The sequence below is a fragment of the Calidris pugnax genome, unplaced genomic scaffold (genome assembly GCF_001431845.1).
Source record: "Calidris pugnax isolate Ruff unplaced genomic scaffold, ASM143184v1 scaffold196, whole genome shotgun sequence".
Classification (NCBI taxonomy): domain Eukaryota; kingdom Metazoa; phylum Chordata; class Aves; order Charadriiformes; family Scolopacidae; genus Calidris; species Calidris pugnax.
The window spans coordinates 3,175,065-3,201,176 of record NW_015091042.1 but is presented as its reverse complement, the minus strand read 5'-3'; the positions used below and the strand labels follow the sequence as shown (position 1 = coordinate 3,201,176).

The window sequence follows — 26,112 nt, the reverse complement described above, 5'->3', positions numbered from 1 at the left end:
AGATTGGAAGCTAAAAGAGCTTGTGAAGGTCCCAACAGGAGCCTCTGTGGCTTGTAATGGAGAGAGCCCATGGTCTGACTTGGATCCTGACTCGTGTCACCATGTCAGACCAAAGGAGCACATCAGCTTGCAAAACCTGAACTCTCGCCCCATGCCAGCTGGATGTGAAATGTTAAAGACTTGCTTAAAAACCTCATGCTTTCTTTTTCTTTTTACAAGTTCAGCCGTTTTCCCTCTTGCCATATAAATGCAACTATTAGCAACTAGAAAGTCTCTTTTCAAGCTGACTGTGTTGCCTTTTAATTCTGCACAAAAACCCAACTGCTCCCTGTGCCCTGCCCAACAGGCAGTTAAAAAAACAGGCCCAGGTGGGCGAAACTGCTGGTTTGAATCCTTCTTTATTTTTCTTTCCAATTAGTGGGCATATCCAAAAAATAAATACCGAACTCCCGCCACCTTGCTCGTGCTCAGCCGTTTCCCAAGGAGCTTCTCAGTGTGGCCGTGGAGCAGTCCTGACAACATCCTTGCACTGTCCTCGGTGAGGGCAACATCTCTCGGTCCCGTGCCCGGAGACGTGCCCCCTGGGCACTAACAGGCCTCTGCTCCTCTGCCTTTCCCCCTTCGTAACTGGAGATCCAGCTGCCGAAGCTGCTCGAGGAAGCCGGAGTTGGGGCAGATCCCTCTGTGTGAGCTGACGGTCTGAATTGCCTCAGCAAGGGACATGTCCTCGCAGATCATCAAGAAAGCGAGGACGAGAGTCGCCGATCGGCTGATTCCCATTGCGCAGTGAACTAGCACTTTGCCTGGAAAAAGGAGAGAGAGAGAGAGCTGCAATTATGCCAGGAGGCCAAATGGTGGGGTGTATCATGCTGGAGCAGGGATGGACGTGGTGGTGACACCGGGGCTGGGCAAGCTGGTGTGCTCAGCCCTGCAGAGTAGACTTGGTGTCGTGCTGGTTGGGGAGCGGGGGGTGGGTTTAATGGCTGGGGACAGAAAATTCCTAATTGTATTCCAGCATTCATGGTTTTGGGAGTGATGGCAAAGCTTTCAGCCTTCATACCTGAAGGCCATCCTATGAGAAGCAGCCTTGGCAGGGTACTTGCTCTCAGAGGGCCTGGAAACTTGGGGGTTCAAATGTGCAATGCTCAGGAGTGCTTGCTGCTATTACAGGAATGCTCCTGGTTTTCCACAAGCTCTTTTTTCTTCTTTGCTTAGGGCAATAATGCTTTCTGAGGGTGCTGGCTGCTTCCAACCAACTTCCAGACCTTGTTGGAAGCGTGTGAGAAAATGGATGTTACCATTAGGAACAGATCAGCTTACTTATGTTTGTTGTTATTTGATTTTGGTTTTGTTTTCTTAAATTTTATTTCTATAGCCTACCCTGTACATCTATGGTCACTATCCTCCCCGAATGCCTTTATCTTCTGTACTAGGTGATCACTAGAAAAACAGTTCATGAAATATTTTGAGTTCTCCAGGGATTTCAGTGTGAGGTGTGCATCTTCATTAAGAGTTCATTATAAGTAGTGTTGTGAGTCCTTCCATGTTACTTTAAGCTAGCCTCAGGGGAAGACCTTCCAGGGATCCAGGAGTAGCTCTCTCCTTCCCTCTGCTCTGCTTTGGGGTTTTCTGCTGTGATCACTAATGGAAGCAGCTGGAGAAATGCAATTCTGTATCATGGCTACTTCCCAGGTTTCTAATGTATGTCTTTGACTCATGCTGGAAGGAGAGAAACATTTTTTAAAATGGTCTTATGTGAAATTAAAGGAAATTTTGTCCAAAGGATTGCTTTCAGAGGGAAAAATTCATGTTTGTCATCCTTTTCCTCTGAATGTGAACAAAGAACTCCTCCTGGAACCTAAAAACCTGCATCTTGTGGGTAGTGTAAAATGCTTCAAGTTCTGCAAAAATGGTAAGACTCAATGAGAAATTTTTAATTGGAAAAAAAATCTTCTGTTGTTCTACTCAATTATAGCCATGCCTGAAAATTGTCAAACTCTCGTCCTTTGCCACAGTCAGATCTAGTCTTTTCACAGAGACCATGGCTCAGCAATTGGCCATTATTGAAGTAACCAGTGATTAAAATCAGATTTGAACTTTTGACCACCTAATGGACAGCTGAAAAAAAATGTTGCCATTTTAGCACAAAAATTTCAGAACACTTCTTCACTGGAAATATTCACAAGTTTGAAATGAAATATTTTCTGCATTTCTTTAAATTTTAATTTGTTTAGACTCCCATATTTGTAGTCTCTTGTTTAGTAATTGTATAGCTGTATAGAATGCAATTTAACAACAATACAGTTTATATCTTCTTCTTCTTGATGAAATGTAAGAAGGGGCAGCTTTTCAGGGCTAGTTCCTTGTTTTGCTTGTGCTCCCAGCATTTTAGTTTCTGTATTACCAGGGAGCGAGACAAAAATATCCTTGTTGGATGACGAGCCTACATCCAGCCAAAAACCTCAGACTGATTGCCCCCACCTCCCCAGGTGTTAATTCAGGGTACTTTGTGCACAGCTTTTCATCTTAAATCCCTTTTTTTGTTTGTGGCAGAGTATGTATTTAGCAACTGTTCCAGTTCTGACTAATGGTGATGGCACAGCCACATGCTCAGAGAGCGCCAGCGTGTGCTGCAAAACCCTGCTCTGGCCAGCAGGTTGAGAGAAGTGTTGAATTCCACAATGTCTGTGACACAGCCACCTTTCATTATCCTGGCATGAGAAATCTGAGCTCAGCCCTAAAGATAGACGTGTCTTCAGCAGAAATAAAGGGACAAATATAGTCTCCAAGGAAGCGGCAAACACAGCTCTGGTGACAGCAGGCTTGGACTGAGCATCGACACCTTTGGGGGAAGGAAGAGGCTTTTCCAGCATAATGTCAGTTTCGCAGAATTAGAAGATCAAGTGATTTCTATTTGTGTTTTCCCATTCAGATACACCTTCACAGAATTTACTGAGATACCGATGCCATTATTCAAGTTAAATTACATCTATCTGTCAATTCCATTAACTCCATGGGGATTCTTAGAAGTGAAGGCTTAGTTTTTATGGGAATATGGAGATATGCTTTGCACCCCTGCTAAAAAATAACACTAATTTGAATTTTCTCTAGACTTTTTTGTTTTTAAATGTGCTGCACTATCATTAGCCTTGACACCAACCTTGTGGGATACGTATGCTGTGTTATCTTCCCTAGAGGAGGCACTTCAGACCCAAATAACCTAGGTCTGAGATTTTTCAGAGGAACATAGGAATCAGGAGCACAGTTTCTTTTTGAGAAATACTGTGAACAGGGTTAAGGCCAAAAGGTCTTTGGAAAATCCATGCTTTAGTAGTTTGCAGTCAGCCTAACTGCAATGTAGTGGCAGGGGCTGGGGAAATCCAGACACTCGTTCTAATGCACACCCCAGGTAAGAGAATCCAAGGAACAACAAGTTCTGAAAAATTTTCTCAGAACCAAAACCGCTTTCTTGGGCTTTTGTCTGAAAACTTCTAAGCTACTAGAGCTCTACAACCTTTTAGAAGAGAAATTATATTTATAGTTTGAACTGCACCAAGAGGGGGAAAAAAACAACCAAAAAGCAACCAAAAGGAGATGTCCTAGATTTTGCATTTGATTTTGAATCACTAAATATTCTGAAATTGAATCTAAATTTGGCCAGAAATTGGATGGGGGTCAGGAAGGTTTCTGTTCTGAACCTAATTTCCATCAAAATGTTCTTAAGTCCATTTTATTTTTCCACCCAGATGGAGCCTTGTGCCTTGGAATATGCTCAGCCCCACCTGCAGTCTGGAAGGGAACACCGAGCTGGCACAGGTATGGATGCTGCCATTAAATATGGCCTGATGTGTTTTTGTTGGGGGCACAGAAAGCAGAACAACTTCCAGGCTCCTGCTTGTACAGGCTGGCTTTCTACCATTTTATATCTAATTATTTTATATCTCTGTGTTTGAGAAGAGGAGGTGGCAAGTAAGAACACACTCAATTTTCTTCCCTGCTTCTCTGGCTTATCTGCACTTCAAAAGAGTCCTCCTAGATCAGCAACTAGCTTTAGAAGGTGTCTCAGCAAAAACCTGGACAAGCCTTAACTATTGACCTTCGACTTGATCTGCATGGCTAATACACTTGTTCCCGTGAGGATGCAAGTATATTATCTCTTTTACGTGTACAATATCTACTCCACGTTGTTTAGCCTTTGTTTCACCACACGCAGAGGTTATGATAAATGCTGGTGCACTGACAATAAAATGACTGTTTGTTGCAGATAAATCAGTCATGTGAAATGATTTAATTAATGCAAAATTGCTCTAATGAAAGCAGATTTGAATTTACTATGTGATTATTTGTAGCAAACAAATTGAATGTTAAGCTCGAGTCGGGAAACAAAAGCTGTGCTGCTGTTTGGTTCTGTTTACGGCCTCAGACCCTTGTCCCTCAGCAGAAGCTGTAAATGGGTTAAGTGACACTCTGAACCCACCATGATGTACTGCATTTGGCTGGTGCCCGAAGCATCTCTCTGCCATGTGGGCTGCCTGTGGTGGGCTCCGTAACGGTGGGAGGCAGCTGAGATGCACCGTCCCGGCACCGAGGCTGGGATTCCTGGGTGGCTGCTGGACCACAGCCTGGGAAAGCAATGTTCACAGAGGTGGTCGTGATGCATTCCCCCATCACGGGGTGGGCAAGGAGGTTAGAACCACATCTTCTGTCCCGTGGAATCCATGCCACAAGCCAGCATCCTCCAGCTCTGCCTTCCCCACCCCCATTTGTTTTAACATAGAGTGTGAAGAGAAGTTGGATGGATCCCACGTTACAGGGCCATGTTGCAACCTTCTCTCTGAGCGTGTAACAGGATCCCTTAGGAATAATGGGATTAACTGAGGAGAAGTGGGGGCACTTAGCTTCTGGCATTATTAAATCTTGCAATCCTTATTTGAAATGTTGCACTGCACATCTCAAGCTACTTTTTGCAGAGGCAGACAATAACTGTCATCTGGCTGGGATTTGTGCAGAACAATAACACTTGGTTTTTAACAACGGATTATGGATATTATATCCAGCTCATGCCTGCTGTAACTCTACTGACATCAAAGGGTTTGCACTAGGGATAAAGTTTGCACATTCAACTTTGTTGGCCAAATTCAAGTTGGGAAATTCAATGTTGTTGAACAAATTAGTCATTAAAACACATAATATCTTATTGTCCTTTTGCTACTCATCATTAACTGAGCTAAATGTCCTGAACTAGCCCTTGATTTCTTGCAGGATGGATTCAATTTGGCTTAAGACCAGGCTCCAGACCGTCACCCGGAGTGAACACCCCAGCTGCCCTCGGTCCATTGAATCCAGCAGAATGGTGCTGCTCTCCAGGAGGAGAGCTCAGCCAGGCTAATGTGCCCCAGGGGCTCTTCCCATTCCACTGTGGTTGTCTCATCCCCTGTTAGGTTTTAGCCACTGTCCTGTAGCCAGGTACAGAATCAGGTGTCTATTCCTTGATTAATCAAGTGTCCTTTTTGTTACAGCTGAAAAAGGCAAGAAACCCATGGAGAGCTTTAAAGGGTGGAGTGTCCCTTCTTCCCACACCTCCTGGAACAGGTAAGGGCTGTCATCTGCTGGAGACTGGGAAGTTAAACTGATGTATGTAACACATGAATGGCAGAGTCAAGAGAGAGGACTCTCTTCTCCTGAGTTAAGCTTCTTCCTTAACCACCACCACTAAAAAGGCAGCAGGAGAAGGGAGCTGAGCTTTTCCCTTGCTCCAGTGAAGTGGAAGAAGGGGAAATGCCTTAGAGAGGGTTTGCAATTTCAGGAAGTTAATGGCTGATTTTAACCTGCCTGCTTTAAACATGTTCTGAGGTCAATAAAAGGAGAAGCTCTCTACTTGGAAATCTTTCTCTCTGCACAGTGTTTAATAGTTTTCGTGGCATGCTTTCATCTGTGCTCTCAAGTTCTCTTCCTTTCCCTCTTCTGCTAGTCTGTACCAAACCCTGCTGATTTGCAGCCTAGGTTTAGCTGCCCTCCAGGAAAATACTAAGTGTACAGATGGCCGTGCAAAGGGGCAAGACTGGTATTGCCCCCTCCCTGAAGTGAAGGAGGAGCGTGAGGGATCAGGCCAATACTTCTCTGACACCATGTTTTTCCTTGCAGGGAAGGGGGCACATTGTGCATCTGCTGGCTCTTGGCTGAGCCTTCCCACACAGCTCTGTTACGTGGGCAAAGGAACAGCAGGGCTCTACTCAAGGAAAAAGCTGCCAAGGAAGCAGGGTTCATAAAATAATGCTTATGTGGCATGGCTGCAAGAGCAGTGCATGTATTTCTTAGTCTGTACCACAAAGATGATGACAAAAGTCGTCCAGGGTGTGCTGCAGCCATTGGCCACTGTGACAGGAACAGCAATAGTGGGCAGAAGGAGAAGGGCAACCTTCCTAAAAGACTATAGTCCCCAATTAGGAGCATGTGAGTGCGTGCTCCCCAGCTTCCTTTTGCTCATGCTCTGGCATCCAGGTTTGAAGGAATTGCCTTAAAAATTAATTTCTCACATCACCAAAGACATATTCTGTTCAGCTAAGGTAAGAAATCTAGAATAAATCTGCCCATGCTGTTTTCTGGACTTGTTGTGTAAAGCATTAGAATTTTTCTTGAATCTTGATAGGAGTAACAGTTCTTATTTAATTCTAATGAGTATTTGATTCATAGTTTTAAATATGTTTGTGCCTCATATGATCTTAACTTCGACTTATCCTCCCAGGTGAAAAAGATAATTTAATTCCATTTAAAAAAAAATAAAATGTTGAATTTGCTTGTAATAGTTAAGCAGCAGTCTTAAATAAGTTCTCAATCAAACAGAAGTACCTTGTTACATCCTGAATTTAATATGAACAGGCTTCTTGTCACCTGGGATAATTTTTTGTTCAGCACCTCTGCTTATAATAAATGCCATTTTTTCTGTTGTTCTAAATGATGTGAGTAACAATCCCTTCCCTGTCTCATCCCTGCACAGGTCATGGGTATTTAGCTGCTAAATTTCTGTACCTCAGGAAATTATGCTTCCAGAACATCTTGTTTATATATTTTCTAAACTGTTGCACTTTCCTTAAAATGATGAATGTCAGCAACAGCTGGACTGTATATGATTGAATTTCACCTTGTCTCCATTCCCAGAACCCTGCTTCCATATGGAGTTCAGTAAAGCAATATCTAAAAGCATGGGAGTAGGGATAAATATGCACTTGAGACATGATGAGTTCATTGTGTTTGCCTTGAGCCCTAACTTGTTCTACATTCATAACTTCCAGTATTTGGGCAGGCATCTTGCAAAGCACTGGTTTTGTTTGCTTTTGTGCCACCATGATTCATTTCTTGTCTCCTGTCTTTTGTCAATTGATTTGGAACTTTTGGTTTTTTTACACACGCATGAAAAGATTTTGGATCTTACCTTTTTCTGGAGCACCACCAATAATGACTTCAATTGCAAATAGTGCATGCTGTAATCAAAATGGGTGCAGATCCAAAATCCCCAAATATGTTAGTGGTTTTGAAATCCAAAATGCAGCCCTCAGTTTAACAAAGGCAAATACTCTCTACTGGGATGGATTAAGCCCTCCAAATGGGAGAAAACTCTGAGGTATCTAGCAGGGAGGTGCACTGCTTTCAGTTACTGCATCTCCCTTTCCTAGCTTGTTTGGTGTAGACCTCTAGGTGTCTAGATCAGATCTACTAGCTGCATGTGATTAAGCTGGGTAATTAATGTTTTAGGACCCTTGTTGATATTAAAGCTCGCTGTGATGCAAGCAAAGCAGTTTGCTGAGTGTATAATTGTTCTCTTAATAAACAACTTTTAAGTGATTTATTAATCTATACAGTTTTGTATAGATTTACAGTTTTGTGGCAAGTGGAGACTTGCTTTTGTGAGGGTTTGTCCTTAATAGTCATGATCCCCCACTAACCCCAGGCCTCTGGCATTGTAACTGCCCTGCATTTAGTGAGTCCAAGGACTTTTGCAGGTTATCTTCTTATTTCAAAGTTATACTCTTTCTAGCAGCAGCATAACATTATCTCCTGGCTTAGGTTCTCTTCTACAGAATTGCTTCCCAGAAAATTCTTCCCTATCCTGCGTTTGTAGGACTTGTACAGCTTGTAGCATTGTAGTTGAATCTTTGTACTCAAATATGATGCTTGCCTATGTATTTTTACCTCATCCCAGATTTTATTTTAAATCCCATCACTAATCTGAGGAGATCAAGTGCATGTGCCTCCTCCCAGGTCTGTGTGTTGATATAGGTAATGAAAGTTACTTGCTATTTTGTCTTTTGCTAATAGAGATGTTGAATAGCACTAGGTCTAGGGAAAACTTCTTTCAAAGCTTGTTCAGTGCATCCTTCCCTGTTCCAGGGGAAATACCACGCACTGTGGGAGTTCAGGAGGCAGGTGTGATGCTACTTGGTTTGAGTGACTCCATTCTTACCCACATCTGCAGCTGGTTGGCTTTTGCTGAGTACTGTTTGATAACGTGCCCTACTTGGCTCCTAAGCAGAAGGTACTTAACGTGCAGAGAGGGTCTAGTTACCTCTTGGGGAATTCAGTGCTGCTCTTATGTATCGTGCAACTGGATAGAAGTAAATGCTGAGGTCAAAGTTTGGGTTGTCCTCTGCCTCTACTCCATAGTAATCCACCAGCAGATCTTTGTAGAACTTGGGTCCCGTGTCGATGTGAAGTCGCCCGGCAGTGGCATCCACAACGTGGGAGATGCCCAGTCGGCTCAGCTGTGCTTTGTCACGAGCGACGTACCTGGAAGAAGGATGGTGAGTTATATCCACCTGCTGCATTACAGTGAAGGGTAGAACATGCTGCTGATTGTGCAGTTTGTTAAAACCACATGAAGTTGGACTGGCTACTTTCTGATGGGTTGTTCACGTCCAAAGCGTCCACCAAAATGCTTCAAGGCAGAAGTGGCTCGTTAAGAAAGTGACTTTTACATTTCCTGCATTTTTCTCCCAAACATTAGTTGAGGTGGCTCTTCTCAACTGACAAAAAATAAAAAGGTGGTGATATTTCTGCGCAAGCCAAGAGTTTTCTGGTGTGCTTTCTCACCGAGTCACCTCTGCTGAGCATCCATCAGTTCAGGGGACTGATGCTGTCTGACAACGTGAGGAGAAAATGAGGTTGATCCTGTTTCACCAAGCTCTGGCGTGACAGCCTGCGGTACCATGCCATGGCCCCACCAGGCTGTTGCAGTGCAGGGCTCCTGTACTAATGCAGGAGGGGGAATATTCTTTTCGGTCACTTAGGATGCCTTTTTTCTGTGCTACAGCATTCTGTGCACAGTTCAGCCTTTCTCAACACTTACTATGAGAGATCCCCAAATTAGTGCCCAGCTGTCTTTACAAATAGGGAATGGAAGATTTGGGGAGGGAATAGGGTCAGGGCTAAGAGTTGCATTAACACCTTCAACGCTTCCCTCTCTCTTACAGGTCTCCCACGTAGAGGTTTGGCCAGACTTCATCCACGTGCCCTGTGGGGTGTTTGCGTGTCCAGAGCAGGCGTCGCAGCTCCTCCAGGGACGGCGTTTCGGCGCTGCCCTGGCTGCTGGGTGTCCTGCTTGAGGTGCTTCTTATCTTGGGGCGCAGTAAGTCCCCGCTGCACAGGGAGTCCCAGGCCATCCTGAAAGGTGGAGGGCAGACATTTACCACCAGCCAGAAACATTTCTGAGGGTCACCCTCTCTTCCTCTCGCCCTCCCTTACCCCCTCACAAAGCTTGCCCACAGTTCCAGTAATAAGCTTTTTGGGGCAGATACTGTCTTTTTCTTGTGTGTTTATATCCTTACCACAACAGAGACCGTGACTGGACTTGGGAATACTGTTGCAGTCTAAACGAGAGCCTAGTGGCTAGTGTAGTCCCGTGTTGTGGTTCAGACAATGATTTTGAAGCCTGTGCTTCTTAAATAAAGTTTCACATTATTACAGCAATTTGGAAGCTAAAGCTTTTTCAGACTAGTAGGTTCAGGACCTCTGTAGGCTTATTTTGACCCGACTACCCAGCCCTTCCTTTCTAGGTATGTCAAACAGTTGATAAAACTTAATAATTATTTTTTAAAGGTTTTTTTTCATAGTAGTATAAACTTCCTATTTGGAATTCTAGACACTATTACTACTGCAGCGAAACAGCCCAGTCCACGATACACCAGCACAGGAGCTCTGCTCTCGAATGGAAAGAGGTAATGTTACAGAAAATGTGTTGTGCAAATGTAGCTATGCAGTGGGTATAGAAACAAGTTACTAATTTGGTGTGCTGAGCTTTTCCTTTAACCACATGACTAGGACTTGCATATATATATCTGATTTGTCTTTTATAATTTGCTCACTGAGCTGAATAGAATTGGTTACGCAAAATGTTATTCAGTGGTTAGCTCTTAATTGTCTGCTTCAACAGGAGAATTTTAGATCTTTCTGATGGTAGTTGCCAGCCATACTTGTTGTCCTGGTGACAAATGTTCATACTAGAAAGAACGTGCATGAGTAAGTTATAGTGATTGTAGCTGCCATTTATATGAGCATTAATGTATTTTTATAGGTCGTTTCATTTGCATTTCTCTCCTCTCTGCCCCCTCCAAGAACTCTTCCATTTCTAATCTTGAAGTAAGTACTTTATTCCAAAGAAAACTCTTTTAGGCTTCAATCTATCTCTGGAATTACTCCATTCCCATGTGGTACACTTCTGTTGAAATAGTGGTTCCTTGTGTTAGCTGATTGGAGGATTTTTGAAGAGGGCAATAGAAACCATTTTTACCAGTTACGTTTTAAGAAATTATTAAAAATGTATATATATTTCTATGTTCTAAGATCTAGTCAAGTACCTGCATTACAGAGATATTAGGAACTCTGTCAATTCAGGCAGCTTTAGAACAGAAGCATCTGTCTATGTCAGTGGTGAAGTTGTAGTCAAGTGAGTCTTGCTCCGCCACTGACTGCTGAATGGCTTTTGCATAATTGACTAGAGGAGTGGTTTGAGGCAAAACAGTCCAGGACAGCAAACCTGAAATCTTCTATCTTTCTGCTGAACAGCTCTGTCATTTAAAAATAGGTTGTATTCATGTTCAAGCACCTCCATTGACAGTTTCGTTCCAACCACTAACTGTGGTGAAAGTTTTCCTAATTTCCCATCAGGTACTTTTACCTGCCCTAAGTTCACATTTTGGTGTAACTTTGTTTAGAAATATTTGTCTTTGTGTGTACAAAGAGACAGAGTCTGAAGACTAGCCTGCTTTGGGAGCTTGTTGCACTTTTCTATATTAATCCTTTGTTTTGCTGAAGGAGAGATGGAGCAGCTAAGTTCCTGAAATGTCCACAGAAATAAAGGAGGGAAGTGATGACTGTTGTGTTGGTGTTAGCCCATGGAAGGTTGACTAGAAGCCCTTCTGCCATGCACTTGGGTGGTTTGCCTTGCCACCTGGTTGCCAAGAGGGGCCCTCTCTTGTGTCAGTACACCTTCTTCTGCCACTTTCACAGTCAGCCCTGTCCTCTTGAACACAGTAAGTTCACCAAATAATGATGTTCCCAGGATGGTCTCTTATTGTTTGTATTACAAAGAGCTCCACTGTGGAATGTGCTCTCCTCCCAAATGTGCATATCTCCTCCAGTGTAAGCTTTTACTGTGAAAACAAAAGCAGATGTTCTTGCCTATTTTGGATGGCTTTATGCAAGAGGAGGCACGGAGGAATTCCCATAGTGGAACGGACATCCCCCATCAATTTTGATAGCTTCTTTGACACTAGCCACCCCAGTGCCCACTGTGCCAGGGCTGCTCATCTTCTGCTGGTGATCTCAGGCACCAGCGTGACTTCTCTCATCCCACACAGGAGGCCTGCAGCAGAAATGGGACTTGCATTTCCTGTGTCCTGACCACAGGGCCATCTGCCAGTTCATTAAATACTTTCAAGAATAACGGCCTACTCCAATCCTTCCCACCTCATAATATCTGCAGCAAATGTTCCCTTTTTTTGATGTATCTCATTCCTTGCAGCATGGCTAATGACCACTCTAGGGCACTTCTCACTCCTTATAAAGTTGCTTTCAACTGTTTTGGTTTTTTTCCTTATTTACTACTGCCTGTTACCCCTTCCTCTCGCCCTCTCCACTGTATAAATACTTTGATTTTCATATTTACCTAGCCTCAGAAGACTGAAGGCTGCTATCAGCCTTGCTTTCCTAAGCCTCGCAGGAGAATTTCAGGGCACTGCCCAAAAGTCCTGGTAACATTGCGGCGTTCAGGCTGCCATTAGGATGGGAAGGGAAAGGCAGAAACTCACTCACATGGCTCTTCTGGAGGCTGTGCTTTCCAGGTCCATAACTCCATCCCTCTAACAGCTGGGTAGACAACTCTGAAGTATAGCACAGAGATTCAGAGACTTATTTTTCTAAAAATGATTTGTCTTTCTAGAAGCGACCACAACTGCATATACTTGGCAAAAGCTGGTAGTGTGTGCTACCCGGATATTGAAAGTTGTGGAATAATGGTCTTTATTAGATGAGTGTGCTTCTTCAGAATTACCCTAAGATGACTTTCAGCTTGTGCTCACGTTGATCTCGTATTATAGCTAAGGAATTTACTCCTGTTGAAACACAGACATGAACTGCTGATGCTGTGTGCAAAACTTATTCCATCTGCATTCTGGTCACATTTGTTCAACTGGAGAAAAGCATCAGTTCATGTAAAGTCTACGTCCAATAAAAGCCAAGGACTGGGGTTCAAATTTCAAATGTGAAATAATTGGAACTAACAGGCTGTGAATGATTCAAAAGCAGAGAAGTCTCTGTAGGACTATTCAACTAATAGGTTGAATAATGAATATACTGAAAAAAAGTAATAGCTTTCCATAGAAAATTTACAGACAGGAAAACAAGTCAATTTTTTTTCTGAATAAATGACTGCTCAGTTCTAGCGTCAGTCTAACATTTTAACTCACTAAATTTATACACGCAAGTGTCATTTACTGAAATGCACATATTTAAAGAAAACAATGCTATGATTAAAATTTTGTGTAATGTTTTGTAAGAAGCATGAATAGATTAAAACAAATTAGTGTGAAAAGAGAACGATTATATGTAATAATGTGGTTCTTCATTTTAAAAATATGTTTTTAATGATTCTTAGCTCAATTCCTCTACATTTGCTTTTTGTAGTGGGTCTGTTTTTGTGATGTGTGTTGTATGAATGAGCAATACAATTCTAAAATGCCGGTTTCTGACTGATATTCATATGAAATGTTCCTGATCTTTGCCCTACTGGAGTTGTATTGCAGTAATTATTCAATCACGTAGGAGAAATTTTACCATTATATTTAGATTAATTTTGGATTGGTTTGTACTACAACTGTAATTGTATCTGAACTGTGTAATAGAGTTTCCTTAATTATGACTAGCAGGAGAATGGCAATCAAAGAGGCCTATCACAGAGCAGAAGGTCATTTTGATCATCTAGGGTGACCCAGAGTATGACACAGGCCATCACCACGCCGTGCCTGCGTCTCTAGCCCCGTTTCCAGAAGCCCATCAGTGGCTTTGCTGCAGTTGGGCTACGAGAGTGGCCAGGTCAATGGTGCCTTATATATGGAATATCTCAGGAAGAAAGGAAAGTGGTCCTGTGAGAGCTCACAGAGAGTATCTCCTCCCTGAATGTTCAGGCTTCCTCTCTTCTCACCAGTGAAGGCCTTGTGGATCACATATACTGTGTATGCTTTTGCTGTTTTTCTGTTAATTCAGTGATTACAGCTTTATCCGTAACACAATTAGTGCTGTTGAGTGCCGGGCTGAGGAGAGGACCCTTAGAGACGAGTACCCCTTGAGAAGTGTCTCAGGCCTTGGAAACATGTGCCACCTTTTGTCCAATTTCTCCAACACCATAGTATTTCATTAAATAAGAGAATACTCAAAAGTCAGTGTAAATTGACAATTTGGCATTACGTTGGTGTGAGATCAAGCTGAAGTTTGAGATGGGACGACACAAAAACTTGCAGCATGGTGCTGTGGAAAGTCAGGAGGAAAAAACAACTCTTGTGTCTAGGATATTTAGTAGAGAGCCTTTATATCCTGTGTTTTTCCTTGCATTTTCCAATGCCAAGATAAAAAGAGGGGTTTGAGTATAATATAATGATGTCAATGCTGTCATTTCAATGATGTAATGAATATTTTGGTCATCCCAGGCACTGTATTGGCTTTTGTGTATGGGTAGAACATAGCCATTTTCCTCTGGCTTTAGTAAAAATATTTCTGAATTTTTAAATCCTGAGAACAAAAACATCCTGTTTTTTGTCAAGCTGGTGTGTGCTGTAACCTTGTCATCTCAGTGAGGATATCAGTCTGACTGCACTTCAAATAGACTATTTGATTTGTGGTGGTAAAAGACCAGGCTGAAGCCCAGGGCTTGGCCAAAGTAGGTCGTGTCAAGTTCATGCCTATCGTGTATTCAAAAGTCATAAATGTTTCTCAGAAAACCTATCCCTCGGAAAGATTCCTCCAAGATAACATATGTTTGAGAGAGGGTTTTGTGTTGCTACATCTCCACACAAATGACAAGTATTACTGTCATCATTCTTTCTTCCTTGGTGTTTAACCCGATAGTCTTGCTGGAGCTGTAATTTATCAATTGCTAGGAGCGCTGCAGGATATAGACGGTATGAATCAAATTCAGCAATGACTGAGGTAGGGCTGGCTGGACTTGAAAGCTGAGATAGACGCGGTTTCCAGGGAGGCATGAGGTATTTGAGCAGCCAACTGTTTGTAAGAAAATCTCACCAGCAGCTGGAGGATGCAATCTGAACAGTACTTCCAAATTTAGTAGAGGCTTCCAGACCCACAACTTTAACCCAGCTATACGTTTAGGGTAAGGCACCCACTTGGTGTGACTTGGCAAAATCCATTTAGATGGCCTTGCTCTCAACAGACCACGCAGAGCCCATGTTGAGGAGCAGACTAGTTAAATTAATCTCTGTATCGGACAGCTTTGAGCAGTACAAGAACAAAACATCTGATTGGTGTTTTTCCCCTCAGCATTGTGTTAGTACCAGATTTTCTGTCCGAACTGGAGAGGGATTACATGACACCTCGCCTTTGTCCAAGTAGAACTTTCCTCCATGTGACTTCCAGGGAAATCAGCAGTAACATTTTGCTGCAAAGCACTACTCAAATGTAAGGAAGAAGTTAATCGACCCATCCCTGGTTCTCAAATATGCCGAATTTACCACAGCTTCCACTGATGTTACAGACTGCCAGGCCTCAGAAGCCTCAAAAATGTCTAATTTTTTTCATAGCAAGTCTGTGGACCAGCCAGCAGGGCTCAGACCTGATGATCTTGACTGTTTCAGGATGTAGTTCGGCATACAGGCCCCGAGGCAGGGTGGCCTACTTTTTTTCTGTAACTGTAGTATGAAATATTCTCTTGTCATCAGCTGGTTAGTACACTTGTATTTACCAGCCATGTGTGTGGTTCCTGACGGTGGCTAGAGAGGAGCAGCCACCCTTTCATGTGCAGCGATGTTGTACCAAATGTGCAAAACCTGGCCACCTTCTCATTTTGCTAATTATTCTGGGTCTTGCATATATATTTATTTTATTCTTTAGCCATGGGAAATCATCTCTGTAGAGATCCTACCCACACTGCAGCTTTGACTGGATAAAAGAGAAGTGAAAAATATGGGCAGCTAAATGGATTTTCCCTGACCCACCCCTGCTTCACAGAATATAAAACCAAGGGTTTTCTGGTCATGGTTACTTTTTTGTAATATAAATGGGATCCTAACCATGTTTCTGAGGCAGGACAGAGGCAGGGGCAGAGTCTGCACCAGGCAGGGGTGGGCACAAGGAGTCTGCTTTACAGAAACCATGGCTGATAGGTAGCACCACCAGAAGGACTGCAGAGATAAGAGGAAATAGCTCATCAGCCCCAAGCTTTTCCATGGCTTCTTCACCACTGAGGCTTGGATATATTTTGTTGCTGAATTGGACCTTTTATTTACTAGTTACAAATTTTACATGCCATTTTAATAGTGTGCATAGTAACTGCTTAAAGCTGTGCATTAAACAGGCCCAGACAACGTTAACAATCTCCACATTACGATATATTTTTTTGTAACTGCTTGTTATAGCATCAGCTATTAAGAATTTATTACTGGGGCAGTTTAGGTGGTGCTTTACAGTCATTTAATTACAGCCATCTAGCAATCATTACATAAATACGCATCGAGAGCAAGAACCCCAATGTAAGGTGACCCGAAAGGCTTTTACCTGCCAAGACCAGAGTTCAGGCCCTCAGGTGGCAATGATGTCATTGGCATATGCAGGGAAACACAAACATTTAAAGCTGTGCAGGGAGCTGTGTTCCTCCCGTCGCTAGGTGTTCGTGAAGTCATCCGCTGGAGCCAGAACACTGCAGAGCTCTAAGGACCTGAACTTGGCTCTTGGCAAGCAAGCAAAGGAAAAGTCGGTTCCCCTCCAGCCCCGGTCCCAGCAAAGATGCAGGGCTTTTGGCTGAGAGCACAGAAGTTCAGCTGCAAAATTGGGCCCTCTGGAGCCCCTTGGTACTCCTGTGCTCTCAGCTGCCAAGGTCATCCTTATACCCATTAACCCAACCTGATCTGGTAGAGAATCAGACACACTGTGTGTGACCCAAGGACAGTAGCTGGTCCAAAATGCATCTACCACATCTCCATGCTGTATTTCAGTCTCTTTAGCTCCCTGGCAGGCTACCGCTTCTAGGTCAAACATCATTGCTAGTTTCTTCTGCAGTGGACATCAGCCATCAGACTTGACCAATGATCAGTTCTGACAGTCTATAACTCCTTCCTTCCTTCAGTACTGATATTTTTCACTCCCTGTTGAGAACTTGATAACGAGCTTGCCTAAAATTTAGTTCTTCCTGTCTAAGGATGGCTCTTCTATGCACAAGGGTTGTTGCATCACTTTATCTCTATTGCCTCCAGCAATGACTTCTCCGAGGTGAAAGCCAGTATACTCTGAAGGGATAAACTCTGTTTTTTCTTCTGGAAGCACCCTCAGAAAATTACTGAAAAACTCAAAGGACGAAGCACATCTGAAAGACAGGCTGTGGCAAGCTGATGCAGGTTGCTGTAAATCAGGGGTGATGTGCACCACTTTGACTTCCCCTTGGAGCTGCCAGTAACCAGCTGGGTTCTCTGGGTGACACTGGTGTTTTGGTACAGCCACTCCAAAGCCTTCACCCTCCCTGAACAGCACAAATCCCAGTTGCTTCTTCCTGACTTTTAGTAATGTTCTACCAATATTTGCAGCCTGCAGTTTCAGAGAGCGTGTGGAGCTCTCATTAGCAGATGATGTTAGTACAGCGTGACCCTTCAGAGAGGCACAAGCTCGGGTTTATTCATAGGTTGCTTGAAATGTGCCAGGTCTGTTTCTCTGAAGCAGATCCAGTGGGCTGGGGGCTCGTGTTTACTGAGGTGCATTTCAGCCTCAGCACTGCTGCTGTGTGGGATGCACTTCGTGCTCCACACCATAGAGTACGTTTTCTGCTCCCTCTCTGTGGAGTTTTGGAGTGAAACTGTGACTGCCAAGCAGCCTGGCTGCTACACTCTTTTGCATACCGTCAGCTTCGTAAGGGGTCTTGATCTGGACATCTCACTTCCAACTGAACACAACGCAAGAAAGCCATGGTTGGGTTGCTGGGCACACTGCGTCTAGCTTAATGAAAGACAAAGTGTCATTTGGCTGTTGTTTCCAGTCTCTCAGCCATGGTTTTGCTCTTCAGGCTTACTCCGTGTTGCATGCTCTTAATCTGGCCTGATCTAGTTTTCCCAGGTCGCCTGCAAAATGATCTGAGGCAGAAGTTGTGTTTATTTCTTGCTTCAGCAATAAATGTTCGGAGGCCAAGGATGTCCTGCTCTGTGCCTTGCACAGAACGCCAGTTGTGATGCAGTCCCTTAGGTCGGTATCCTGTGTCCCCACCAGAGTTTAGCAGGCCACATCTGAAGGTGAATGAGGCTACTTTAACAATAACTAATACAGCAGTGTCCTCCAGCCCAGTGCTGGAAACATCAGGCTTCAGAATTCAAAGAATCCCGTTACAAATGAATGGTTTCTGCCCCAAGGATTTAACCAAAAGGATGGCACAATGCAAAGCCCTTTTCCCCTGTGACTAGCTCTGGTATGTTCTTCTATCTTAAAAACAATATATTGCTCTTTTTTGGGTCTGTTCTGTTTGGGGGCATTGACAGCTTCACTGCTTTTTGTTCTTGCCCTGTGGTCTCCACCAGCACTATGAAGATAGCTCTGTGCTGCCCAGCCTACAGGAGAGAGCAGACACCTATCCCTACGCTGGCGTGACAGGAGGGCTGAGCAACCTGCTAGGAAGGAAGATGGGAAACAGCAGGAGGTAGGCAGGCAGTTCCCTGGTGTTTCTTGAGTGCTGGAATGCAATTTATAGCTGTTATCAGAGTGAGCCTGTGAGGAAGACACTGCCGTTCCTACCACACAGGTGGAGATGGTAAACTTAAGTCGGACAATTTTTCTACATCTCTCCACAAGTCTGAGCTGGGAGGCAACCCAGGGGCAGCGTGCTGCCAAACACTTGTATGATAGCTAAACCAGGGTAAGGAGTCACCCTTGGGTTTAATTTGGGTCAAAAGCTGTGCACACCTCCAGTGAGTCAAAGGCAGCTTACATTATGAGGTGAAAGTCATGGTCAAGTTTGAACTTGCATGCTGGGGGACGAGGTTTCCTAGGAATGCTTCGGTGGAATAGAATTCAAAATAGAACTCAGAACATGAAAAATCAAACCAAGGACACAGAAACCCTGTATCACCATGCTGTGCTCCTTTCTTTCTGTGCTTGCAAAATCCTTCTTTAGAGATACCTTTAAAAAGTAGCATGGCTACAAAGAAGATGGAGACTCCCTTTGTACAAGGAGTCACACGGAAAAGACAAGGTGTAATGGGTGCAAGTTACTCCTGGGGAGATTCCAATTGGGCACAAGAGGAGAATTTTTTGCAATGAGAACAATGAGCCATTGGAATGATCTCCCGAGGGAAGTGGTGGATTCCCCTACATTGGGCACTTAAGATGGCCCAACACCCTGTCCAGCTGAATCTTGTCTAGATCGTGTTTTTGCCAAGAAAGGTTGAGGTCCCTTCCAACCTGGTATTCTATGATTCCTTATTAAACACAGTGACATTATGGCGTAAGAACAACTGCATTGTCTTTCTAAGTGTTTCTTCATCTTTCTCTCACCCCAGCCTCTCGGATCTGAGACTTTCTAGTAATGCGATAGCCATGGCAGGACTCAGGTTTGGAAGGCTAGTTCCAGTAGCCTGTGTTTCTCACCAGTATCTCTGGCAGAAAGATAAACCACAGAACTGATAGCAAGTTCCTGTTGTCCAGGTTTCTGGCTACAGAACTGGGAAGGATAAACACCTCCTTAAGCTCTGTAAGATAGAAATAGAACAAGAGAAAGGGATGGAAATCCTCTCATAATGCAATGGCTAGAAGCAATCCAGCTGTTTTGTTTTATTCCCACCATGAGAACTACGGTCAGTCCCAGTGCAAGCTTGGCCACCTGTCAAATCAGGTTTGTGAACTAAAGCTTATTGGAATTTGACACGCTTTTGTCTTGGAGCACACTGGTATGGATCAATATAGGCTCCCCTTATAGCAGTGACACAACACGTATGCTACCCATGGTATCCCAGATGCCCCTCATAAATCATTAAAATACTGACCAGTTCTAATCAGACCCTTTGGGGTATAACGTAATACACTATTTGAGAGCTAGAAACAATAAATCAAGTTAGTACAGAGGTCAGACTGAACAGAGCTGAGACTCGCTTGCCGATGTGTGCGTAGTCTAAGAGATGCAATGGAAGGAGATGAAATCCCAAGTCAGCTAAGCAAATTGCTTTCCTCTCATTGTAAAATCTCACTACTAAGTCTGCTGAAGGAAAAAAAAATAGGAACTCATATTCTGTAGCACAGCTGATTTGAGGTCTAGAATTTCCCAGAATTTGTGTTAGCTCTTGGGATTACAGGTATTTGTAATAATTTGTCCTTTAGGTTAACTCTTACCATATTTCTAAAACAAACTAGCAGTGAAAAATGTGTACCCCCAAATGTCATAGATAACCTGGTATGAAAAGTTCTAAAACAAACTAGCAGTGAAAAATGTGTGCCCCCAAATGTCATAGATACTGGTACGAAAACAATAGAACTTGTATTCTTCTAGAGCTGGAAACCAGTTACCCACTAGCAAAACCCAATTCAGATGCCATCAGATGGCAGCTGCTGTGGTTGCCCTCCTCTGTCTTGCCTGGACACAGCAGCAGCTTTGTGAAGGGGGTGGCTGTGCAGTACCCAAGTGCTGGGAACCAGTAACAGCCTGTGTGCTGCGTAAACCCAAATAATTGATACCTTCTCTTTGATACAGAAAAGGTTGAGTCCCATCCATGTTTTTCAAGTGTTGTCTGATGCTGAGGCCAACATGATATGGGGCACGGCCAATCTCCATGGCCAACGTGTTGGCCAATATTTGGCTACCGTAAATATTGTCTGGCAAAGAATGGTACTAAAGGCTAACTCCCTCATTCGTAGCTCTTGTTTCTTACCTTGTATTTAGAGGAGAGATAGCTAATAATTGTGTCTTGTCTTACCTTAAGGCAAGGACGGTCCGTGGCAGAAGATGCTGTGCTGCATGTACACTGCAGATGCTAAAGCTCTACAACTCTCAGTACTGCTGCTTAATTTCCCTTGCTTTCCTTGCACTTCTTCCTCAAACCATTCTCTGTTTGGTCTAAATTGGGCAGAGTGTTTTTAAAGCCCACGCAGCAGAGTAGCTTGGCACCTGAGTTTTACCTCTGGAGCTGCATTTCTGGTAGTGGCCTGCAGGGAAGGCTGTCAGAGGCTCCAGTTGTGGTAGGCTCCCTTCGTTCCTGAATATCAGAAAAGGACTTTGCTCTAAGCATGGGAAAGCTGCTGTTATGCTGAGCACCAGCTTTGCTCTGGGGAGGTGCGAGTTGTATGAACCCTTGGGGTTGAACACTGGTGGCTCTGGAGTTGAAAGGTCTGGAGAGCAGTGCCAGGAGATGATCTCAGACCTTGTGTTTGGTAATGCAAGCCACTAATCCAGAAAGTCACCATAAAACAGCGAACAAAGTCTCCGTGAGACACTGGCAGTAAATAAAAGAGCTAGCAAAAGCCAGGGTAGTAAATAACTGGTGGTGAACAGAGTGGAACCTGGCCTGTTTGAACGATGCACCAGCACCTCCAAACTAGGTGCATGCGTGGGGCAAGGTGGATTAATATTGTGTTTTATTTCTAATTAGGCCTAAAGCAAGTTTGAATTTGCTTTAAGCCCGGTGGAGAAATAGTTGAAACACAGATGGAGACACAATAATCAGTTCCATCGGAGGTGCAGCACAGCTTGGTGCGGGAACTTAATGAAGATTTGTTGGTCAACAACAATCTCCCAACCCGCTTAACGTGCTCTCCATTTAATTTGCTCTGCTATTGTAGTAAATTTGAAGCCCCCAGGTCAGACTCAGCTTTTGTGGCTCTTGCAGTCTCTGCAGTGTCAGCAGGAAGCACTAACCGAAGACTTAGAGCCTGGACTTGAGCAATGTGTATTTCTCCTAATGAAACCCAAAGCCAGGTGAGAGAGGGAGAGAGGAAACAGGATATGGGGTCCCTTTGGGGCTGGGGGTGTTCATAACACTCAGAAACTTGGCCCACGTTTCTGGTCTCCTCCCTTTCTACTCCACAAAGGGCTTGTAGCATTTTTAGATAAACTTGGATCCATCCTGTGTTGTGAGAGAACCTGCTGGGAAATTTGGTGATTCCTGCACTCCAGGGCAGAGGAAACGTGTGTTTCTGCTTTGTGTTTTCAGGAAAGTAGGAAGATGAAATTCAAAATAAAACACAGCAGATGGGAATCTCAGAGAGACAGACACTGGGAAATGTTTAGACAAGCTTTGTCCCCAGTCCTTGAGCTCAGGATTTAGCAACTAAACTGTAGAGAGACTTCAGAAAGACGATGAAATGCATTTTGGCTTCAAATACAGTTCCTCCAGAATCCAATGAGAGTTGTGCACGTGAATCTGAAGGCAGAATATAGCCAGCAGTTTGGGGAATAGATGTAATGTGAGAAACTCTCATGCTATATTATTATAGTCTGAATTGTTTCCATCATTTTGGGTTAAGTAATTCCCCACTATCCATCTCTAAAGTGCAAACAGTACAGCCTTGATGTGCCCCAGGGAAAGGAAGCAAACCAGCCTTTGAATCTTTACCCAACCTTACTGCTCATATTTTGCTTTCAGTGAGTAACTGTTCAAATCCTTTAATATTTCATTCCCATAAAAATATATTTACCAGGGGTTTTTGTGGCAGCAGTGAGGCTGTGTTTATTATTTTAGGAACACCACACGACTGGCTTTAGAGAAAAGACAAGGCAGGAGCACAGAGTGCTGCAAATCTATCAGCGAACAGCATGTTTTCCACCTGTTGAGGCAGCAACCACAATAACAGATGCACATAATAATTACCTGTACCTCAAAGGCAGCACCAAGTCCTGCACCTTCTGCTCCCCACCTCGCAGACAGCTTGATAGCAGAATTATGGAAGAGGAGCACCGAGAGAGTAGAGTAGGGTAGTGCTTTGTGAAGAACGAAAAGAGCAGCTCTTATTAAAGAGAAACTGGAAGGTGGAAGATGAAAAGGAAAGATCTGAGGCACCACAATGCTAAAATAAGAGTGGAGCTAAGGAACTCCAGGAGCTTGCCTTATTTTTAGAGTGGTGGTCAGGTTTTTGCTAATACCTTTTCCAAGGCTGCTCTCATTTGTATTCTTAGCATCAGAGAGGATTTCTACTGATAAATAGGCGCCCCCTCCTTCTTGGAGACGGATGTTTCTGCAGTGGCAAGAGGTGGCAGATGCCCTCCCTGTAGGGTAAGGGCATCATCTCAGTAAGTGACACCATGAGTGACCATGACTGTGTGCCAAGGACCCTGTTCCTCTTCCCCTCCCTGTCCCCTGGCACTGGGAGCCTGCTGGAGCTGCCCTACCCTTTTGTTTGCAAGCGCCCCAGAGCATCTGGTGTGAGAAGGGCTGGGGACAGTACGGGCAGCAGGGGTGCAGGGCAGGTGGTGAAATGCCTTTGGTCTTTCCTGCTGAAGTGCTGAGGCTTAGGAGGATCTTTTTCTCCCCTTCCTCTGACTCCCAAGAGGAAAGAGGTGACATTTGGCTGGGTGAGGACCAGAGCATACGAGCTCTGGGGTGGTTTGTACCATGGTCGTCCCTCACTTGCAGGAAGGAACAGATCCTTCCTAGCAGGGATTTGCAGGGGAAGGGAATGATCTCAGCCCCGATTTAATCTTGACAGAAGCAGATGATGAGAAGACTGTGTGCTGAGTTGGAGTTTTCCTTTGAATTCCTACGGTGTTGAAGGCAGCGCTATAAATAGACACAGTATCCTTTTTACCCTGGTACAATTCTGTCTCCAGCTCCCCATATAGACAGCAAGTCTGCTGGTAAGCATTTAGCAGGAATTAATTTAACCCAGTCTTCTCTTTCTGTTCTCCTTTACTCCAAGCATCCCGATGGCTTCCACAGTCATACAAACATATTTCCTCAATAAAAATGTTCTGAGAAAGGCTGTTGATATTAAAAATCCCGTCTCTATCTGAAAATTCTATCCTAGTTTATAAATAATCCATAGAAGCCCCAAACTATAAAGAGTTAGTATTAAAAGAAAAAAGGGGAGGAGGGTGTAAAAAAGAAAAAGATCTCACTCCCCCCACCCCCTTTCAAACTTCTTACTCTTTCTTTTTTTCCCCAGGTTTTGTTTCTGAACTGCACAGCATTTTATTCATAGTCTGTTTCACATTTTCTCCAGTGCAACTGCCTGGCCAGTTTCTCCCTTCCCGGGAAAGACTCTTGTGAACATCAGCTGAGAAGGAAACCCAGAAACAGTGTTTCATGGCTATTATCTTAAAGATAGATCTCTAAGAAATTTAAATACAAGCCGGACTGGTATTCAAAAAAAACCAAACCGCTTGAATTTAAGCATCTTTTCCAGTCAGAGGTCCTCAGCCTGGGAATCCAGCTGGAAAGCAAACTAGAATTTCACAAATATTAGAGTTTCTGAGTAGAAGAGCAGAGGCGATTATCTGGCCTAGCTCTGCAGTTGTCTCTCTGCTTGCGGAGCCGGCTGTGGTTAAATTCATGCTGCTCGGTGCGTGTATTGGGTTCACTGGGGGTTGCTTTGTAAACAAGCTTAAAAGTACTTGCCTGGTAGTCGAAGCTCCCGCGCTGCGGTGTCTTGGATTACCTTTGTTTGAATAATACCACTTAGTTTCCTCCTAACGTGCCAGTTGCACGAGAGATGTCTAGCCTCTCTGCCTTCAGCTTATTCAAAGTCTATTTTTAATTGTGTTAATTATAAACCCAAATCCCTTACCCTCTTTGGACCTGCAGCCATCAGCCAGAGCGAGGCAACTGGAGGGCAGCAGCGGCGGGAGGCTGAGTTTTGAGAGCGGCCCATCGCCTGGTGGTGTCAGTAGATGTCACCTGGCCAGCCCTGCTGGCACTGGGCTGGTTGGCACCAAGCAGGCCAGTGCTGGTGGTGATTTTGGGACCTGGGGTTTCACCATGTATGCTTGTTGGAGGGACAGTTGTGGTTTACCCCATATGTGTTCAACTGTGAGAGGGTGGCTGGGCTTACCGCCAGCCCAACCATGTTGGTGGGCAGTTGGGGTTCATCCAGGAACCTGGAACAGGCTGCTCGGAGAGGTGGTGGAGTCAAAACCCACCTCGATGCCCTCCTGTCCAGCCTGCTGTTGGTGACCCTGCTTTGGCGGGAGGGTTGGACTAGGTGATCTCCCAAGGTCCCTTCCAACCCTGACCATTCTGTCATCCCTCCAGCAGCAGCAGGCAGCAGTGGGGCAGCTGAGTCTTACCCCCCAGCCATGTGCATGGGTGCAGGGCTGGGGTTACCCTGGCATGCGTGTGTCGGGATGGGGGTGCCCAGTTTTACCCACACGTGCCAATGGGGGTCCACCTTGATGGGGCGAGTACGGGTGGGCTGTGCCAAGCCCTACGGCCAGGGCGGGTTTGCTCCCAGATACAGCCTCCTCTCTCCCTCCCCGCAAATCCTTTTCCCTCGGGATTTGACCCCGAATCGGAACAAAAGGGCCAAGGGGAGGTGGGGGGGGGGGCTACCGGCCGGCGGTCTTGCTGGTCCCTCGCCCCAGTCCCGCCGCCCGCGCCGGGCCGACAGCGCCACCTGGCGGCGCCACCCGGAGTTGCGGCGGGAGGGAGGGGGCAGCGCCCACCCCCAACTCGGGCTGGGGTACGGGGGACACGCCGTGTGTTTTTTGGGGAAAAAAAAAACCCAACCCATCATGTTATGTCACAGCGTGAGGAATTTCCGTTCTTTGTGCCGTTCTGCAGCGTTCGTGGCAATTTCTCATCCCAGTAAGAAGCAGGTTTTCCAGTTGCGCCAACCAGTGCTTTAAAAGCGCGGTTAGGTTTTTATTGCATGAAGTGCACTGGGTGCTCCCGTCCCCCCAGTGAGGGCACCTTCAGCGGTGCCCTTCTCTCTACAGCCGAAGATCTCAGTCTCAATCTCTGCGGCTGCTAAAGGCCAGGGGAATCTCCTTACGGGTGGGAAGCTCAAGGAGATGTGGTTCCTGTGCGTGGGGCATCTCTTCAGCCAGAGCCACTGGGGACTTTTTTCCCCCTACTTGTTCTGTAAGCTGAAATCAGTTTGTTAGAGTTAATTGGTAACTGAGATGTGTATTAAATTTTGGTTTGGGTCTGAAGTGTGCTTTTAAGCTGAGCCTTCCTACTTGCTGTGTTTTTGTTGACCTTGCAGAGCAGCCCCTGAGCTCGTGAGCAGGTTTCCTTACGCAGGGAACTAAAGCAAAGAAGCGCTCCAGCACTGCTCTCCTGCTGCTCGGGGATGTCCACTCCATAGGGTTAGACCAAATAAAACCCCTCTGAGATGCCCTCAGCGTGAGGGTCAGGTCCTTAGTGCCAAATGCTCTGCGCTGTGCTCTTGTTCCTATAGCCTGGCCCGCAGAGCAGATGTAGATATCACCAAAGAGCA

The 26,112-nt window shown here is 44.7% G+C and overlaps 1 protein-coding gene across 4 annotated transcripts; it reads right to left on the bottom strand.

Moving 5' to 3' along the window:
- Positions 1 to 426: 426 nt before the first annotated feature.
- Positions 427 to 24,488, bottom strand: LOC106896380. 4 transcript variants are annotated; one of them, XM_014956348.1, is made up of 5 exons: positions 24,463 to 24,488; positions 22,557 to 22,660; positions 9,466 to 9,657; positions 8,564 to 8,784; positions 427 to 803 (listed from the first exon to the last, which is right to left on the bottom strand). In XM_014956348.1, exons 1-5 carry the CDS (start codon positions 24,481 to 24,483, stop codon positions 589 to 591), a joined length of 753 nt encoding a protein of 250 aa, XP_014811834.1. In that variant the 5' UTR covers positions 24,484 to 24,488; the 3' UTR covers positions 427 to 588. The 4 variants fall into 4 exon arrangements, with proteins under 4 accessions (XP_014811834.1, XP_014811836.1, XP_014811837.1 ...); XM_014956350.1 differs by having other exon boundaries at positions 22,551 to 22,660; positions 24,463 to 24,470; XM_014956351.1 differs by lacking the exon at positions 24,463 to 24,488 and adding an exon at positions 24,294 to 24,328 and having other exon boundaries at positions 22,551 to 22,660.
- Between the last annotated feature and the right edge of the window lie 1,624 nt (positions 24,489 to 26,112).